Source organism: Nerophis ophidion, linkage group LG07 (assembly GCF_033978795.1).
Source record: "Nerophis ophidion isolate RoL-2023_Sa linkage group LG07, RoL_Noph_v1.0, whole genome shotgun sequence".
NCBI classification, from domain to species: domain Eukaryota; kingdom Metazoa; phylum Chordata; class Actinopteri; order Syngnathiformes; family Syngnathidae; genus Nerophis; species Nerophis ophidion.
In genome coordinates this window covers 55,896,765-55,916,496 of record NC_084617.1, presented here as the reverse complement: position 1 = coordinate 55,916,496, position 19,732 = coordinate 55,896,765, and the positions used below count along the sequence as shown (strand labels likewise).

The 19,732-nt window shown below is 40.0% G+C and overlaps 1 protein-coding gene across 2 annotated transcripts in view; it reads left to right on the top strand.

The window, feature by feature from the left end:
• The first annotated feature begins 14,461 nt into the window (after nucleotides 1–14,461).
• Nucleotides 14,462–19,732, top strand: part of si:ch211-225b11.1 (uncharacterized protein LOC561694 homolog) — a 58,635-nt gene continuing 53,364 nt past the window's right edge. For both annotated transcript variants that reach the window (XR_009807545.1, XM_061906569.1), the window contains exon 1: nucleotides 14,462–14,936. Coding sequence is in view for 1 of the 2 variants with exons in the window: in XM_061906569.1 (XP_061762553.1) it covers nucleotides 14,735–14,936 (202 nt within the window). In the remaining variant the exon portion in view is untranslated. The remainder of the gene's footprint in view (nucleotides 14,937–19,732) is intronic.

Below are 19,732 nucleotides of genomic sequence, written 5' to 3'. Positions count from 1 at the left end.
GCTAATGTTAGCATGTAGCATTGTGTCAAAGTCTGTACACGTGGCCTGTTCGCCGGCATTTAAATAGCAGGCGTCAGATGTCTGCCTGTCCATCATTGTTTACATGTGTTATGTATCATCCAGGTTCTGTACCACATCGTTGAGAGAATTCACATTGCAGAAATACATGATGTGTGTGGGGGGGGGGGGGACTCTTAAACACGCCAGAAAAATGATGCGTCAGACCCAAAATAAAACCGGTTCGGGATATGGTGTGATCGAAATTACAATGACGCAGTCAGATGTTCTCTGAATGTTGACAAACACCAAGAATCAGAAACCCCGGCCTATATACTGAACATGTTTACAGATTACACACTAACAGTAATAGCAGTATGGTTTTCATTCTTCTTTTCTTTTCTTTTTTTTGATTTTTTTCAGGCAAGGACTTAAAAAAATAACACGGGAGACAACACATAATATAAATTAATATAATGAAAAAGGTAATGTACAGTATGTAAGCATGATGATCCAGTTTTGCCTGAAAGGGAGTGGGAAGATCATTTATTTATTCGCACCCCCAGTTCTTAATTCAGTGATTAATACATTGAGTTTCACTGTTAACTTTAAGGATTATAATAGAAATGTATCCTGGTGGCATTACCACAGGTAACAATAATACGGCGTGGCACAGTGGGAGAGTGGCCGTGTGCAACCTGAGGGTCCCTGGTTCAATCCCCACCTAGTACCAACCTTGTTTGGTGAACACTGAGTAACCACGGTGACAAAGCAAACAAGGAAGTGCAAAAAACAGGAAGCAATGGAGTCTTAAACAAAACAGAACATAACTAAACAAAACATGATCAAAAGACATGACAGTGAGGGCTAAAACTATCGCCAAGTGTAAAGATGAATATAAAGTTAAAATCCTAACGATAGTCACACACACACTAGGTGTGGTGATATTACCCTCTGCGTTTGACCCATGCCCTTCTTCACCCCCTGGGAGGTGAGGGGAGCAGTGAGCAGCAGCGGTGGCCGCGTTCGGAAATCAGTTGGTGATTTAACACCCAATTCCAACCCTTGATGTTGAGTGGCAAACAGGGAGGCAATGGCTCCCATTTTTATAGTCTTTGGTATGACTCACAGCCTTCCAGTCTGAGGGCGGATACTCTAACCGGGACGGCGTGGCGCAGTGGGAGAGTGGCCGTGCGCAACCCGAGCGTCCCTGGTTCAATTCCCACCTAGTACCAACCTCATCACGTCCGTTGTGTCCTGAGCAAGACACTTCACCCTTGCACCTGATGGGTGCTGGTTGGCGCCTTGCATGGCAGCTCCCTCCATCAGTGTGTGAATGTGTGTGTGAATGGGTAAATGTGGAAGTAGTGTCAAAGCGCTTTGAGTACCTTGAAGGTAGAAAAGCGCTATACAAGTACAACCCATTTATCATTTATTTATTTATCTAACCACAAGGCCACTGAGCAGGTTTATGTAATTATGCATATTTATGTAATGTTAATATTCCACCTGTACCTGAGTCCTGCCAGAGTGCGGGAGTTGTAAGTGACCGTGGCCGAGGTAAAACGGGTTGCTCAAGGTCCTTCTTGCCCTATTTAGCTCAAAAGGGATTGCAATTTTCTTCAGGGAGAGCAGAGAACAGTCAATGATTTTTCCTGCTGTCTTTATAATCCTCTGCGGGGTGTTTTTGTGTGCTTGGCTGTGCAGTTTGCATACCACACAGGGATGCAAAATGCTGAAACGCTTTCTACGGCCGAGTGATATAAAGTCTGCAGTAGCTTTGTCCCCACCTGGCATTTCTTTGGTAGTCTTAAAAAATAAGGTATCTGCATGCAGAGCCTTACCAACCACCAGAACCCGTGTGCCATGCACTCCCAGGTACTTGAATTGCAGACTTCCCGTCCATCTGGAGTGACACATGGTCACCTCTTACCGCCAGACTTTCTCCCTGTATACTGTCTGGTCACCATTGGAGTTGGGAACTATTACAGTTGTGTCTTCCGCAAATTTGACGATGGCGTTCACGTGGTAGTCTAAGGACACATTCGTGTGTAGAGAGCATACAGGAAGACGCTCAGCACTCAGCCAGGCTGAGAGTCAGAGTGGAACATACTTGAGTAACAATCACCACTTTCTGCGGACGGTCTGTCAGGAAGCTGTCACAGGTTGGGTCGAGGCAATCCGGATCAGTCAGCTTCTTGATGAGAATGTTTGGCAAGATTTCGTTAAACGCTGAACTATAATCAACAAAAAGTATCCTGACATAACTTACCCAATTTTTCAGGTGGCTTACAGCAGTGTCGTCGACAGAGGTGATGCCATCCACTTTTGACCGGTTTGATTTGCAAGCAAACTGAAGCTGATCAAAGTTCTGAGAGAGGCAGCACTTATAATTCTTATAATTTTGCATTATTTTAGCTTTTTGCAAGTGAAACAAATTATTTAATTTCAATACAGCATTTTTGATTCAATAAATAGATAAAGGGTTTGAACTTTATCAGTAACTGAAATTATGTAAAACCCTAATTGAACTTTTTCAGTAGCACAACTATTTAATGAAGCTAGTTTTGTTGTTACTTCACCATTATTCTACACAACGACTCAGATACAGTAATAGTAGAGAAAATTGAGTAATTTTGGTCTACAGCATGTAGTGCTTTATTCATTTCTGAAGTCTTACAGTGGGGCAAAAAAGTATTTAGTCAGCCACCGACTGTGCAAGTTCTCCCACTTAAAATGATGACAGAGGCCTGTAATTTTCATCAAAGGTACACTTCAACTGTGAGAGACAGAATGTGAAAAAAAAATTCCTGGAATTTACATTGTAGGAATTGTAAAGAAAATCTTTGTAAATTATGGTGGAAAATAAGTATTTGGTCAACCATTCAAAGCTCTCACTGATGGAAGGAGGTTTTGGTTCAAAATCTCACGATACATGGCCCCATTCATTCTTTCCTTAACACGGATCCATCGTCCTGTCCCCTTAGCAGAAAAACAACCCCAAAGCGTGATGTTTTCACCCCCATGCTTCACAGTAGGTATGGTGTTCTTGGGATGCAACTCAGTATTCTTCTTCCTCCAAACGCAACGAGTTGAGTTTATACCAAAATGGATACATGGATGATACAACAGAGGATTGGGAGAATGTCATGTGGTCAGATTAAACCAAAATAGAACTTTTTGGTATAAACTCAACTCGTCGTGTTTGGAGGAAGAAGAATACTGAGTTGCATCCCAAGAACACCATACCTACTGTGAAGCATGGGGGTGGAAACATCATGCTTTCGGGCTGTTTTTCTGCTAAGGGGACAGGACGATTGATCCGTGTTAAAGAAAGAATGAATGGGGGGGCTATGTATCGTGAGATTTTGAGCCTTAACTTCCTTCCATCAGTGAGAGCTTTGAATGGTTGATCAAATACTTATTTTCCACCATAATTTACAAATGCATTTTTTTAAATTCCTACAATGTAAATTTCTGGATTTTTTTTCCACATTCTGTCTCTCACAGTTGAAGTGTACCTATGATGAAAATTACAGACCTCTGTCATCATTTTTAGTGGGAGAACTTGCACAATCGGTGGCTGACTAAATACTTTTTTGCCCCACTGTATTTACCACCTTATGCCGCATATTTTTTATATGTGTTTTCCAATTCATTTGAATTCAGAATTCAGTTCGATTCTGTTTGAATTGTGTTTGTCTGTCTTTTGAGGCATCAGAATAGGACTCGGTGAGATCCCGTGCTGCCACAGAGAGTCAAGAAGGGGAGTGGGAGAATAACTCCTCCGTTGCTACCCAGAAACCTAGCAAAGGGTTGAGTCACAGCAACCCCAGCAGAACCTCTCAAATACAGGATTCTGTCTCCATCATCAATCAACACCTTCACCACGTCCCTCACCTCAAACCTGGGTCTCCACCTGCTGCATTGACAACCTCCGGAGGTGCTTCTCTGTCTTTCTCTTCGCCACTGTCACCCAAGAGACTTCCTGATCATTTTGAAATCTTGGTGAAATTAGGGTTTAAAATCAAGGATTATGTGATCAAAAAAGGCCAGGTCACATATCACATAATAGCTGAATGTTACGGAGTCCATCCATCCATCCATCATCTTCCGCTTATCCGAGGTCGGGTCGCGGGGGCAACAGCCTAAGCAGGGAAACCCAGACTTCCCTCTCCCCAGCCACTTCGTCTAGCTCTTCCCGGGGGATCCCGAGGCGATACACAATTTCAAGATGAAATGCTTTTCACAAGATTTGTTTACTGAAGTGGACTTTTAAAGCTATGCAGATCACACTTCCTTTTAAACCAGCAAGAAGTAAATGTACAAAAGTGTGGAGACATCATTTATTTACACTTGAATGAGTCAACAAATTAAGCATTAAACCATGAAACACAATGTTGGACTTATTTGTACATCAGAATGTTAATGAATACCATGTGATCTTTGTTAGTTCATGAATTGTTAAGTAATTTGCTTATATAATATGCTCTCTTGTTGCAAGCCAAACATCGTGCTGTCATCTATAATTTCTTGTCTAAAGTTGCTCTGATGGTGTGTTTCAATGTTTAGTTATGCTACTCCCCTGTTGTCCAGCAAGGCTTTAATTCCCAGCAATTTTAAATGAATCTTTATCATCAATTTTATTTTATTTTTAAAATGTTTATATTTAGCAAAATGGGGACACATAATGTTGCTATTTAATATGCAGCTTATTAGGAAATTTTGTCAATCTATTTTAATGATAATATTTAGGGAGCAAGGCTGCCCCTCTCTACACAGACATTTTGCATGAATAAGCACATGTAAAATGTCAATTTATGAATGACAAGGTACTTCATAGGAAATTTTACTACAACGTATTCCTATCCCCTTCCTGCTCTGTCAATCATAGTAAGACAATGGCAGATTTCCTCTGACATTCTTTTTGTTCCCTGTGGTGCGCAGCGTTCGTGCATGTTTTGCGCAAATACTTGTTCAAACTAAAATGTCATTATTCTGGATAAACTAGGATATGTTTTGTATGTCATCAGTGTTGGCGTATAGTGGTAATGAAAATGCCGTAAAAACACAGTAAACTCTGAAAACAGCAGTCCAGCCCCTACTCAGATTGTGGGACCACTGCTAGGGTAGGATAGGAATGACTTTATACATCCTAAGAGGAAATTATGTGGTTGCAGTGCAAATACAAAGACTGCATTTACACTGCGGGCCAAAGTGGCCCAAATTGGATTTTTTCTGGATCTGTTTTTTTTCCATCCACTGTTTATGCTGCAAGTAAAATGTGATCTTTATCAGACGCCAGTGTAAACGCGCACAAGCCCCAGTGTGGTCCCACTGTGATCTCGGCATCACTTGCATGCGCAGTTAGATAAAGTGAAAACAAAGGAAGTTGACCGGATTCTGTAATGAAAGTCACTACTATGACTACAAAATAAAAGTCGCCACACCTTAGGAATGAGTGTTTTTTTTTTTTTTTTTTACGAGAAAGTAAATTAAAGTGATATAATTTATGAATGGATGTATAGACACTGCGATGTGGCGACTTGTCCAGGATGTACCCCGCCTTCCGCCCGATTGTAGCTGAGATAGGCGCCAGCGCCCCCCGCGACCCCGAAAGGGAATAAGCGGTAGAAAATGGATGGATGGATGGATGGATGTATAGACAGTAATTTAATGGGGAGGGTCTTTTTAAGTCTAGGCAACACGGACATAGATAGGTAGATAGATAGATAGATAGATAGATAGATGGATAGATAGTACTTTATTTATTCTTTCAGGAGAGTTCCTTCAGGAAAATTAACATTTTCAGCACAATCCCATTCAAGATCAGACAAACATTACAGGGAGACAGAACAGGATCGCTGACGGTTCTGCCAACTTCCGGCGCCCCTTACAAAAAAGGTGAGATACAGGTAAACAAGAGGGGGAATGGGAGAAAATAATCCATCCATCCATTTTCTACCGCTTATTCCCTTTTGGGGTCGCGGGGGGCGCTGGCGCCTATCTCAGCTACAATCGGAATAAAATTAAAAAATCGGTCTAAGCCTGGGCCTCTGGGGAGGGGGGGGGGGGGTGTCCAGACTGAGACATCAAACATCAAAGAAAACAAAGGACATGAAAGACATTAAAGAAGCAGAGCTGATGCAACCAGCCAATTCTACATATAGCTATGAATAAAAAGTAAAATAAACATATACACTGTGGCGTCATCGTGGATCTATGTTAGCTTTGTGCTGAAAATTTTAATTTTCCCCCCGGGGATTGATAAAGTATTTTTGATTCTGAATCCGATTTATTTTTCAACTCACTTACGTTAGCAACTACGCAATGTACGTAACATGTAAACAAATACGCCACACCTTCAATGCCGGTCCTTCAACAATCGCAATTTCTTCTGAATCAAAATATATATTTGTATATTACATATAGCCTATTATTTGCGCAGCATCAACTGTCGATGCACAGAAAATTTGGCCTTCAAAGAAAGACTTTGCTCACCGAAACCAGCTTTTTTGATAAAGTATCCACTTCTGCCTGCGGGATGCATGTTTCCCCGCGCACACGAATGAAATAACTCGCCCAAAGCTGACGAAAAAGTCACATATAGGTTCCATTCAGGTTACATTGCGTTTAGACTGATGTCACATTTGAAAATATCAGATCCCAATTGAAATTGGACCACATCCTCATGTGGCCTGATTCTGATGCAAAAATAGATTTGAAGCACTTTGGCGCGTTTAGACAAAAAAACAACCCCCAGTGTCACTTCAGGGCAAAACCAATCAGATTTGGTGTGCAGTGTAACAGGGCCACTAAGTCCACAAAAATATGATAAAAACATATGAAAATAAGAGGGTAAACATCAAAGAACACAAAGGACATAAAAGACATTAGAAGAGCACAGAGCTGATGCTACCAAATACCACTTCAGTAGCTCTATTTCTACAAAAAGCTCAAAGTAAAACACAACAAAAAACAAAACAAAGTGAGCAATAAATAATACATATTGAGCACATACGATTGCACAAAGCATATACAAACAATAAAAACAAACACCATTTCAACAACCACGTACTGAAAACGATGGTGTGTGGCCTTTGCAGTGCTCCATGCCATTGTTTACTGGGGTCGGGAGCTGCACATATCCAACAAAGTAACAAAGAGAGCTGATTCCGTCCTAGGCTGCCCACTTGCAATCCGTCCTATGTCCGGTCCGTCCGGTTGAACAAGAATTTGTCTTGAGAGCCCAGAGTGTCTCATGCTGATTCAGCTCCTGCCTGTTGACCTATCTTAGAGAAGCCCATCCATCCATCCACTACCGCTTATTCCCTTTGGGGTTGTGAGGGGGCGCTGGTGCCTATCTCAGCTACAATCGGGCGGAAGGCAGCGTACACCCTGGACAAGTCGCCACCTCATCGCAGATAGACAGACAACATTCACACTCACATTCACACACTAGGGCCAATTTAGTGTTGCAAATCAACCTATCCCCAGGTGCATGTCTTTGGAAGTGGGAGGAAGCCGGAGTACCCGGAGGGAACCCACGCATTCACGGGGAGGACATGCAAACTCCACACAGAAATATTCCGAGCCCGGGATTGAACCGAGGACTACTCAGGACCTTCGTATTGTGAGGCAGATGCACTAACCCCTCTGCCACTGTGAAGCCCATCTTAGAGAAGAATCAACTCTAATTTTATCCAACGATTTTCCCCAAATTTAAAGATATAAGCTATTTTGCCAGCCAAATGCTTGCTCATTTATTTTGATACAAATATGTTTTAGTGAGGAAAAGGTATTGACAAGCTTTATTCAAAATCAAAAGTATTCAATGCATCTTTTTTATTGCCTTCACACGTCAAACTTGGCACAAACATACATGTCTCCCCCCCGTTCAAACTAATGCTATATTCCCTCTGGTTTTTCTTCTTTCTGCATGCAACTTTTGTTCCCTTTATGGCCTACAATCTCATACCATTTGTATTCTATACCTTCTACATTTGGGTCATATTTACTTTATTTCTAAATATCTACTTCCAATTACCAACCTCGCCTTCATCAAATGTGTTTAAAATGTAGGCTGTGACATACTATGACTTTTAACCCTTTTTCAACAACTTCCAGGCCACTCAGAGAAAATCCTATACGGGCAAAAGATCAAATAATGTAATCCTTAACCAAATTTAAACTGTTACTGACAAACAGTCTTTTAAGGCTTTGCTTAACTTTTTATATTTAATATATTAATCAGCCCTCAGCTCTTTCAGCATTGCCACACAAAGAATGCAACTAAACTAAAATAGAGACACAAATAACTAAATTGTGCAACGAATATAAAGTTTTAAGCATTCACGCTGCAATGTTATCAATATCCTTAAATCGATGCGGAATAAAAAAAAAATGGCAATATGCATAATTCTACAAACAAATCTGCTAACATTAACAACAAGTAGTGTGAAGTCGATTGTAGCTGAGATAGGCGCCAGCACCCCCCGTGACCCCAAAAGGGAATAAGCGGTAGAAAATGGATGGATGGATGGATGGTGTGAAGTCGATTTGTGGCCTTTAGAGATTACGCCGGGGTCACCAAATTGAAGGGAGAATAACTTTTTCTCCTACGCATATTCTTTCAAACTAATAAAAGCTCATAAAGTCATTGTCAATTTACAGATTTACCGTTTTAGATTAATTTTACTGTGTGATTGTTTGAAGCAAAGAAAGACAACCCCCCATGGCCACAAGCAGGAAAAGGGAAACATCCTGCTTCCTCTGGCTCCCTAAATATCTGTCTCTTTTTCCCCAGAGTCTGATAAACTGTCTTTGTCCCATCTGACTCCGGTTTCCATGGTAACTGTTTAATCATACCACTTTGCCTTGTCTTTATTTCACTCACACTGTAACTTTTACATTTTTGGAAAAGGTCACTTCATGTTTGACAGAAGGGAAGGTGTTAGGCAGAAAAAAATAGCATATACTTTAGTGACAACTTTTTGGTGATGGTCAATGAGTATTATCTATTAGTTAATATTGTAGAATTTGTCATAATCTGTTATTTTTGTAGTTGTTTGCCTCAGATGTAGCAAGTCTTTGAGTTGTATTTTCTTTTAGATGTCCTTGTAGTCGAGATGATGTCATCATCTGATTTGTCCAGTTCTTGTGTGTAATTAACAAGTTAATTTCTGCTGTCCCCCATCTTACTTGATTTGGATTTTACAGTTGAGATACAGAGCTCCATGTGCTCTGAATTTTCCTCTGCTTCTTCAAATCGCTCTTTCTTGGGGAAATCAGCTTTGCATTTTGTCAGATTCTCATCTAAGTATATGTTTGTTCCCTTCAGTTGGACTTACTGCCTCAACAAAGCCACTTTGTTGTTTCTGTTGGTGAGCTTTATGATTGTGACAAGTGTGGTCTTGTTCCTGCTAGACATTGGAATGCATGTTTTGGATGTTGTTGACATCCACATTCACTTCCTTTGATTGGAGAATTTTGGCCACCTGTTGCACTGTTAAAGCGGCATCCTTTTGTCCTCCTCTTTTATCAGCTGCTCCGCCATTACGCGTATGTGTTATCTGAAGGCCAGTCATAATTATATTGTTTATGCGAACAGACTCTTGTACTTCCTGAATCTGACACATTGTTTGAGGTATAATGTGATCCTTCTCATCATTTTGCTTCTTTGAAACTTTCTTTTGCCCCTCTAGTCCAATCACTTTCCTTTCAGTCCATCCATTTGTTCACAGGGTGTTGCGGTATCCTCAAAAAGTGTAGTAGCTTCCATATTATGTAACATCCTCATGACTTCTTGGAGGGTACTTTATTCTGGACTCTCTTCTACATCCCCCTCCTCCACATTTGTTGTGGTAGAAGCCTTTTTTTTCCTATCCACGTTGTTTGGGTTTGATGGCTTTGAAGGTTGGAAGTGGTTAGTTTGTCTTTCTAGTGATGGACAGCATTCATAACTCGTCTTTTTCGAGGAGTGAGTTTTTCCCAGGCTGGCCTGGGAACGCCTCGGGATCCCCCGGGAAGAGCTAGACGAAGTGGCTGAGGAGAGGGAAGTCTGGGTTTCCCTGCTTAGGCTGTTGCCCCCGCGACCCGACCTCGGATAAGCGGAAGATGATGGATGGATGGATGGAGTTTTTCCCAAACCAGTGGTATCAGTAAAAAGATTTGGAGTAAAAATCTGTGGTCTGATAGAGTACAATATTAGTGTAAAAAACCTTGAATCAGCACAAAGTTATTTTATATTCCATCCTTTCACACAGATAGTGACATAAAAAAGATACAATTTTGGTTTGAGAATTGATATTAGGGCATAAAGATCTGGTATCGGTGGTATAGATATTTCAGTAACGATCTGCACATCACTAACCAGTAGTAGTTTGGTCATTGAATACTTACTCTAAGTATTTTTTAGATGACTTTACTTTTTAACTTTTACTTGAATCATATATATATATATATATCTACAGCAGGGATATTCAACCTTTTTTCTTTGGAGATCTACAATTAAAAATAAAAACACAGAAAGTTACTCATTTTAACAGAAACAAAAAGGTAGTATGCTTCTTTTGCCAGAACATTAACAAAATGTTGGTATACACCACTCACAATTTGTAATAGAGCAATTCAACAACAAAACATTTTCATCTGCATCTTGTATTTCAGTTTCATGTCTTTCTCATTCAGTTGTTTTTAGAACATTTATCACAAAGCTACTTTGCAAAAAAAAAAAAAAGAGAATGTTTCGTTTTATTTCTATGACTGGCAGTGCAATCGTTGTCTTTGTGGCAATGTGTCATTAAATAAAGATATTGTCTGAATTAAACACTTATACAAATACTGAGAGTTTAAATAAATATTAAATTGACCCTTTGGTGAGCTAATCAGTTGGCAAGATACCGGTTATCGACCCTTGCTCTAAAGAACTGTCCTTTTACTTAACTACAAATGTTGGCTACTTTATCCACCTGTGTGTACGAGGCATTTTTACTATGTTTCCAACTGGTTTCTTGTAAGGAATACGCTTGTTTGGCCTGTTTGTACACTTCCCTTGCTAACCGTGTTACAAAAAAGGTCTATTACAATAATACTGTACATAATGCTTGAATTAGAAAAGGGGTATGATTAAAAAAGCATGGCATCTTCCTTCCCCTTGTTGGACACATTGTAAAGATGAAAGGAGAATTTGTAAATAATTTGATGTCTTATTGTAATTTTATACGTGTTCAAAATAAACTTAACCTATCAACCATCTTTGCATCTTCTTACGCTTATCCGAAGTAGGCCAAGCAGAGAAGCCCAGACTTCCCTCTCACCAGCTACTTCGCCCAGCTCTTCAGGGTAAATCTTAAGGCATTTCTCGGCCGGTTGGGAGACATAGTCTCTCCAACGAGTCCTGGGTCTTCCCCACTGGCTGGACGCGCCCTCAACACATCCTCAGGTTGGCATCCGGGGGGCATCCTGACCAGATGCCCAAACCACCTCATCTGGCACCTCTCAATGTGGAGGAGCAGCAGCTTTACTCTGAACTCCTTCCGAATGACAGAGCTTCTCACCCTATCTCTAAGGGAGAACCCTGCCACCTGATGGAGGAAACTCATTTCAGTCGCTTGAACCCACTTGTCCTTTCAGTCATAACCCAAAACTCATGACTATAAGTGAGGATAGGACCATAGATGGACTGTCAAATTGACACCTTTGCCTTCCGGCTCAGCTCCGTCTTCACCATGTCGGACCGACATTGTGTCTGCATCACTGCAGAAGCCGCACCGATCCGTCTGTTGATCTCACGACCCACTCTTCACTTACTCATAAACAACACCCCAAGTTACTTGAACTCTTCCACCTGTGTCATGATTTCGTCCCCAACCCTGAGATGGCACTCCACCCTTTACCGGGCGAGAACCATGGACTCAGACATGGAAGTTCTGATTTTAATCCCAGTTGCTTTACGCTCAGCCGCGAACCAATACAGGAGAGCTGAAGATCCTAGCCCGTTGAAGCCAGCAGGACTGCGCCTATAGTTTTTGTAAACATTTTAAACAAAATCAGTGACAAAGGGAAACCCAAATTCTCTCATTGGTTTACCTATTTTGAGTTATTAATCAAATCTTGGAAGATGGCAAACAGTAGAAAAGCCCTTAAATAACTCTGTAGGAGGAATTTAAATTGTTTCAAAAAACAGTTTTTTACTATCATTTTTATTTTTGTATTTGAGAGCATCTTGTTTTAATCTAATTAGTATGGTCTCTTTACATTTACTGTCACTTTCTTTACCACGTTTTGTTTTTATGAGGATTTGAGTTGAGTTGAGTTTAAGTTTATTTCGAACATGCAAGCAAACAACATGATACATCACAATTTCCAGTTTCTCTTTTCAACATGTTCGAAAAGGAGTAGGAAGAAGCAGAGTTTATTTAATCCTACCCCTTTTATTTTACATAACAGTTGCTATTTTTTTTGTTCACTTCCTGTTCTCAATGTAATCACAATATACTCCATAAGTAATCACAATAAAAATAAATAAATAAATAAATAAATAAATTGGTGAAGTAAGTTTTATTCCATACGATGAGATAACACTTCCAGTTTGAAGAGTTTCTTGAAGTGGATCATATTAATACAGTGGTTCTTAACCTGGGTTCGGTGAGTCGGGCTCAAGGGTTCGGCGGAGGTCAAGACACACCCGACTCATCGAGTAAATAAAAACTTCTCCCTATCGGTGTATTGCGGATACGGCAACAGCTGAAGTCACACTGATTTGCAGGTGTGTAATTTGTTGTGAGTGTTGGTTTTGTTCTTTGAACAAGGTGATGTTCATGCACGGTTCGTTTTGTTCACCAGTAAAAAAACATCGTAACACTTTAGTATGGGGAACATATTCACCATTAATTAGTTGTTTATTAACATGCAAATTAGTAACATATTGCCTCTTAACTATTCATTATCAAGTACTTATTAATGCCTTATTAGGCATGGCCTTATTATAACCCTAACCTTCTAACCCTGGCCCTAACCAAATAACTCCAAATTAAGTCTTTGATACTTAGAATGTTCCCCTGGTGTCCAAAAAACTCCAAATTAAGTCTTTGTTACTTAGAATATGTTCCCCATACTAAAGTGTTACCAAAAATATATAACTGTCTAGAATTAGGCGTGGCGCAGTGGGAGAGTGGCCGTGCGCAACCCGAGGGTCCCTGGTTCAAATCCCACCTAGTACCAACTTCGTCACGTCCGTTGTGTCCTGAGCAAGACCCTTCACCCTTGCTCCTGACGGGTGCTGGTTGGCGCCTTGCATGGCAGCTCCCTCCATCAGTGTGTGAATGTGTGTGTGAATGGGTAAATGTGTAAGTAGTGTCAAAGCGCTTTGAGTACCTTGAAGGTAGAAAAGCGCTATACAAGTACAACCCATTTATCATTTATTTTTCACTAAGGAAGGGTTCTGTGAATGTGCATATGAAACTGGTCGGGTTCGGTACCTCCAAGAAGGTTAAGGACCACTGTATTAGTACATTGTTTGATTGCTTTGCTTAATCCAGTCCATAATTTAATTCCACAAACTGTTGTACCACGGGTCGTTAACCTTTTTGGCTGACAGAGCCATGAAAGCAAAATATTTTAAATTGTATTTCCATGAGAGCCATATAATATTTTTTTAACACTGAATACAACTAAATGTGTGCATTTTTCAGTAAGACCAACATTTTTTAGAGTAAAATAAGTGTCTCATTCTTTTTAATAACATTGTTATTTTGAAGCAGAACCAATAATAAATAGAATAGTTCTTGAACAGGTGCGGTAGAAAATGGATGGATGGATTAAAATGCATGAGAATGTTTTATATTTTGAACGTTATTTTTAACAATGCGATTACCAGCGGAATTATTAATTACTTATCCTGTTAAGTAATGTCAGCTAAGATTTATCAGAGCCAGATGCAGTCATCAAAAGAGCCACAGGTTCCCTACCCCTGTGCTATACTGAAGGTTTTAAGTGATGTACGTGCGTACAGATGTTTTAAATTAAATTTTTCTCTAAGATTATATTTAATTAGATAGATTTTATATTGCAATGTAAATTGCTGGACCTGATTTAAAATATAGGGAAAATATTGATTCATTGTATATGCATGTCCAATTGTTGAATACAAAAAAACGTGCAAGCGGACGTGACGTCAAGTTTCTTATACTTCCTTATACAGTGGTTGCTCCATTTGACGTATGTGTGTGTGTCTCTGGTTACTTCCATACTGAGGTAAGTGAAAGCAGAAATGGTGGAGTATGCACTTCCGGTAAAAAAAGTAAGAATTTCAGAACAAAAGCACATAAACGTAAATGATGTAATGTACTTATTACTTTGTGCCCCACCTCATCTTTTATTTTGAAATTAAGAATCAACAGGACTCACTAGCATGACAAACTTGTCACACACTGTATATACACACACGCTGTATTGTTCTGTGTATTCTGCAAAGTCACAGATCAACAGTAACCTAGTCAGTCCCGACTCACATGAATAATAAATACATCGCCTCCTAATCCTAGATAATTCATGTGTTACGCGTTTTTGATAATTTATAGCTCAGCACTATATAACTATGAGTAAGATTAATTTGCGGTATTACCAAACAGGCGTTTGAGTAACCGGATATGTTGAGTGTTTTTTTTCTGAATGCATGACAGTCGGAGCCCAGTCCGGTAGACCACAGTGAGTCACTCATTGGCATCGAGCAGTGATGGAGGCTGCTAACTCGACCTTTAAAGACGAGAAAAAGGCCGCTTTGATAGCCTCGGATGAACGAGTGACCCACAAGGAGACGCATGAGACGAGACCCACATGGAGCGGGCAGATGGAGTTTATCCTGGCCACGGTGGGCTACGCGGTTGGGCTCGGTAATGTCTGGAGGTTCCCCTACCTGTGCTACAACAGCGGCGGAGGTACAGAATACCTGCTCATGTTTTCTTATACTGTATACCTGAAGATTGTGTGCTAGTCATGCAAGTAAACGTTGGCGACTTAACCATTTTCATCTGACATCAAGTAGAAGCTGAAGGAGGTGAAGCCATAAATCAACCGTACATCCTCGTGCAGTTTACATAATCGACATGTTCTGTAACAGGCAGTTTAACTTTTTTTACCAACAAAAAGGGGTTTTTAATAACACACATCACTATGCATTAAATTTATGACTGTAGGGGAAAAAGTGTCACCGACGGTATCGTATTTAATTACTGATTAAAAAAAAAAGCGCACATGCGCAAACTTCAGAAAGTTAAGTGTGAATGGGCATACAAACGTACTGAGTCGGTTACAACCACCAAAATTCATTCAAATCTTCTATTCACCACACAACAAAGAAATGTTAGCCACTTGCTCAAAGTTTCATTTTTCAAACTAAAAATTAGAGCTGGCTGGCAAATTTAACACATTACACAAACTATATACTGATTTGAAAGAAAAAAAAAGCGCGCATGCGCAAACTTGATAAAACGTATGTAAGTGTGAATGGGCGTACAAACGTAATGAGTCGGTTACAACAACCACCAAAATTCATTCAAACAATCTTCTATTTTCCACACAACAAAGAAATGGCTAAATGAGCTGTTTGCCACTTGCTCAAAGTTTCATTTTTCAAACTAAAAATTACAGCTGGCTGGCAAATTTAACACATTAAACAAACTAATTACTGATTTGAAAAAAAAAAAAGTGTGCAAGCGCAAACTTGATAAAATGTATGTAAGTGTGAATGGGCGTACAAAAGTACTGAGTCGGTTACAACAACCACCAAAATTAATTCAAACAATCTTCTATTTTCCACACAACAAAGAAATGGCCAAATGGGCTGTTTGCCACTTGCTCAAAGTTTAAAGGCCTACTGAAATGAGATCCATCCATCCATCCATTTTCTACCGCTTCTTCCCTTTCGGGGTCGCGGGGGGCGCTGGCGCCTATCTCAGCTACAATCGGGCGGAAGGCGGGGTACACCCTGGACAAGTCGCCACCTCATCGCAGGGCCAACACAGATAGACAGACAACATTCACACTCACATTCACACACTAGGGCCAATTTAGTATTGCCAATCAACCTATCCCCAGGTCCATGTCTTTGGAAGTGGGAGGAAGCCGGAGTACCCGGAGGGAACCCACGCATTCACGGGGAGAACATGCAAACTCCACACAGAAAGATCCAGGGCCTGGATTTGAACCCAGGACTGCAGGACCTTCGTATTGTGAGGCAGACGCACTAACCCCTCTGCCACCGTGAAGCCCCCTGAAATGAGATTTTCTTATTTAAACGGGGATAGCAGGTCCATTCTATGTGTCATACTTGATCATTTCGCGATATTGCCATATTTTTGCTGAAAGGATTTAGTAGAGAACATCCACAATATAGTTTGCAACTGTCGGTGTTAAGAGAAAAGCCCTGCCTCTACCGGAAGTTGCAGACGATGACGTCGCAAGTGTGGGGGCTCATCACATATTCACATTGTTGTTAATGGGAGCCTCCAACAAAAATTGCTATTCAGACCGAGAAAACGTCAATTTCCCCATTAATTTGAGCGAGGATGAAAGATTTGTGTTTGAGGATATTGATAGCGACGGACTAGAAAAAAAAAAAAAAAAACGCAATTGCATTGGGACAGATTTATGTTTTTAAAACACATTTACTAGGATAATTATGGGAAATCCCTTATCTTCCTATTGTGTTGCTAGTGTTTTAGTGAGTTAAATAGTACCTGATAATCGGAAGGGTGTCTCCACGGGTGTCTTGACGCGCAGTGTCTCAGGGGAGTCGACGGCACAAGCTCAGTTTTTCTCTGGTAAGAACTGACTTTTTAACCACAATTTTCTCACCGAAACCTGCTGGTTGACATTCGGTTGGGATCCATGTTCTCTTGACCGCGCTCAGATCCATAGGAAAGTTTCAGCTCCGGGAATTTTAAACAAGGAATCACCATGTGTTTGTGTGGCTAAAGGCTAAAGCTTCCCAACTCCATCTTTCTACTGTGACTTCTCCAATATTAATTGAAGAAATTGCAAAAGATTCAGCAACATAGATATCCAAAATACTGTGTAATTATGCCGTTAAAGCAGACGACTTTTAGCTGTGTGTGTGCGTAGCGCTCATACTTCCTAAAAACGTGTGACGTCTTGCGTACACATCATTACGCGACGTTTAAGACGAAACTCCCGGGAAATTTAAAATTGTAATTTAGTCAACTAAAAAGGTTGTATTGGCATGTGTTGCAATGCTAATATTTCATCATTGATGTATAAACTATCAGACTGCGTGGTGGGTAGTAGTTGGTTTCAGTAGGCCTTTATTTTTCAAACTAAAAATTTGAGCTGGCTGGCAAATTTTAACACATTACACACATAATATAACACACAAATATATCAGTATATATCATATAATGTATATATAATATGTAAATATTACATATTTTATATTGCTACTACAGTACATTTTTAGTCTACTCTAGGGATGTCCCGATCCAGGTTTTTGCACTTCCGATCCGATACCGATATTGTTTTTGCACTTCCGATCCAAAACAGATACTGGCCGATACTGGCCTATCCGAGCATGTATTAAAGTTCAAAGTTATTTAGCCTACTTAGTTGTCATATTCATGTTGAAAAGGGTTTTTATACTCTTGATAACACCTAGCCAGCTGAATTAGGTGAGTTTGAATACACAATGGTTGGTATTCAAAGATAAACACAATATGGGGGGGGGGGGGGGGGGGCGGCAAACAATTGAAGTCCAAGCATAATGGGTGGATTCTTTCTAACAAAGACAAGCACTTCAAGATGCTCATGTGTCAGCCTGCTACTGTGTTCATCAATGATGAGTGCTAAAAAGCCTCTCACTCTCAAGAGTCATTAAAATGTCTTACAACTTTACCACCACGCTTGACTTTATTGTAGCATGTTTTGCACTCCACCTCTTCATCATTTTCGTTTTTGTAGGGTAAAATAATCCCACACAGCTGACATTTTTACCGTAATTTTTAATTCACATGGCCGTCTTAACGGTTAGAACACAGACCTGCGGATGTGTTGAAGGTGTGCTGGAAAATGCTGAACGGAGCATAGGGAGCAACAGCACAGTGGAATGCATTATTTAAATTGGTGTGTTGGAAAACTCGGAGCAGATTTTTTTTTTTTTTTTTTTTTTTTTTTTAAACTGGATCTGGATCGGCATTCTCCCATGCCTAGCCGATACACATTTTTTGGCAAATATCGGCGGCCGATCCGATCCAAATATTGGATCGGGACAACCCTAGTCTACTCTATACCTGCATTTTCCTTTCCATTCTTACACTTTCCACCCTTTGTAACTGCTACTGTGTGGAACAATTTCCCTCGTGGATCATTCAAGTTTGTCTAAATCAGAGCTAGGCAAATTAAGGCCCAGGTGCCACATGCGGCCCATTGAGCTTTTCAATCTGGCCCGCCGGACATTCCCAAATATTTTTTTTGGATCTTTAAGATGGAAAGTGTCGCTGCCATTTATGATGTGCAGTGATGTTTTCTAACGACCGTAAGTCTTGAACCAACAATCTAACTTGAACAAAGTATTTCAATGGTTGGAATCTGCGCCTATGGACGATATACTGGTTACTATGGTAACCAAATTAGTTACTATGGTCATCTAATTAGTTATTATGGTCATCTAATTAGTTACTACGGTCATCTAATTAGTTACTATGGTAATGTAAGTCACAGCAGCTCAGACGAGGCACCAAGCAGTGTGGGTGGGGAACGTTTCCACAGACGCGGAAGGAGATTTTCACAAGAAAATTCTAAAGCTTAGTGATGTATCAGATGTATGAGATTGTAGGTGGGTTTATTTAGTACCCTTCACGTTCATATTTCACTGTTTGTTGCGTTTTACTTGATTATAAAATGTGTCAATCGAAAGGGGGCGTGACGTTCATATTTTGTCAATATTCAGTGTTTTATCCTTCATAGAAAAATGTAAAATTCCATTATGTTTTTTAAGGCGATCTGTCAACGTTTTTAGCATTCAATCAGACATGTATTGTGAGGTTGTGTATTAGGGTTCATAAAAATAGATATACCGGCATCCAGACATTTTTTTCTCTAAATGTGCCCCCCGAGTCAAAATAATTGCCCAGGCCTGGTCTAAGTCTAACCCATTTGATTAACTTAAAGTTAATTAATTTAAAAAATAATCAATTACATGTGCAGATTAATCACACAGTTTATTAGAGAAGTGCACATTTTTTGGATTTTATCATTTATCATTCACAATTCCCTAAGTAAGACCGAAACTCATATGTTTGTTTTATTGCTTTCAGTTAATGGAGTCAATGGGAGTAGCTCTATTCTGCCTAGGCAGCGCTCGACAAACATCCAAATACCTCCATCAATGTTTTATATACACAAGTATATATGCAACATAGTAACAGGCCCAATTATAATATGTGATATTTCCGTTTTTTGCTAATTTTAAGTAGACGGCACCGCATTCATTTCATAGATGTCTCACAACGTTCACTATTTCCTTCAACAACACTGATTATTCTCATGGAAACTTCATGAGAGACAATATACATAATAAAACACCCTTACTGTATATTGTCGGCTCTCAATAAGATGACAACTGATAGGATGTTCATATCTTGCGGTTTAAATGAATACACATACAGTGTATCCGGAAAGTATTCAAAGCGCTTCACTTTTTCCACATTTTGTTATGTTAGTG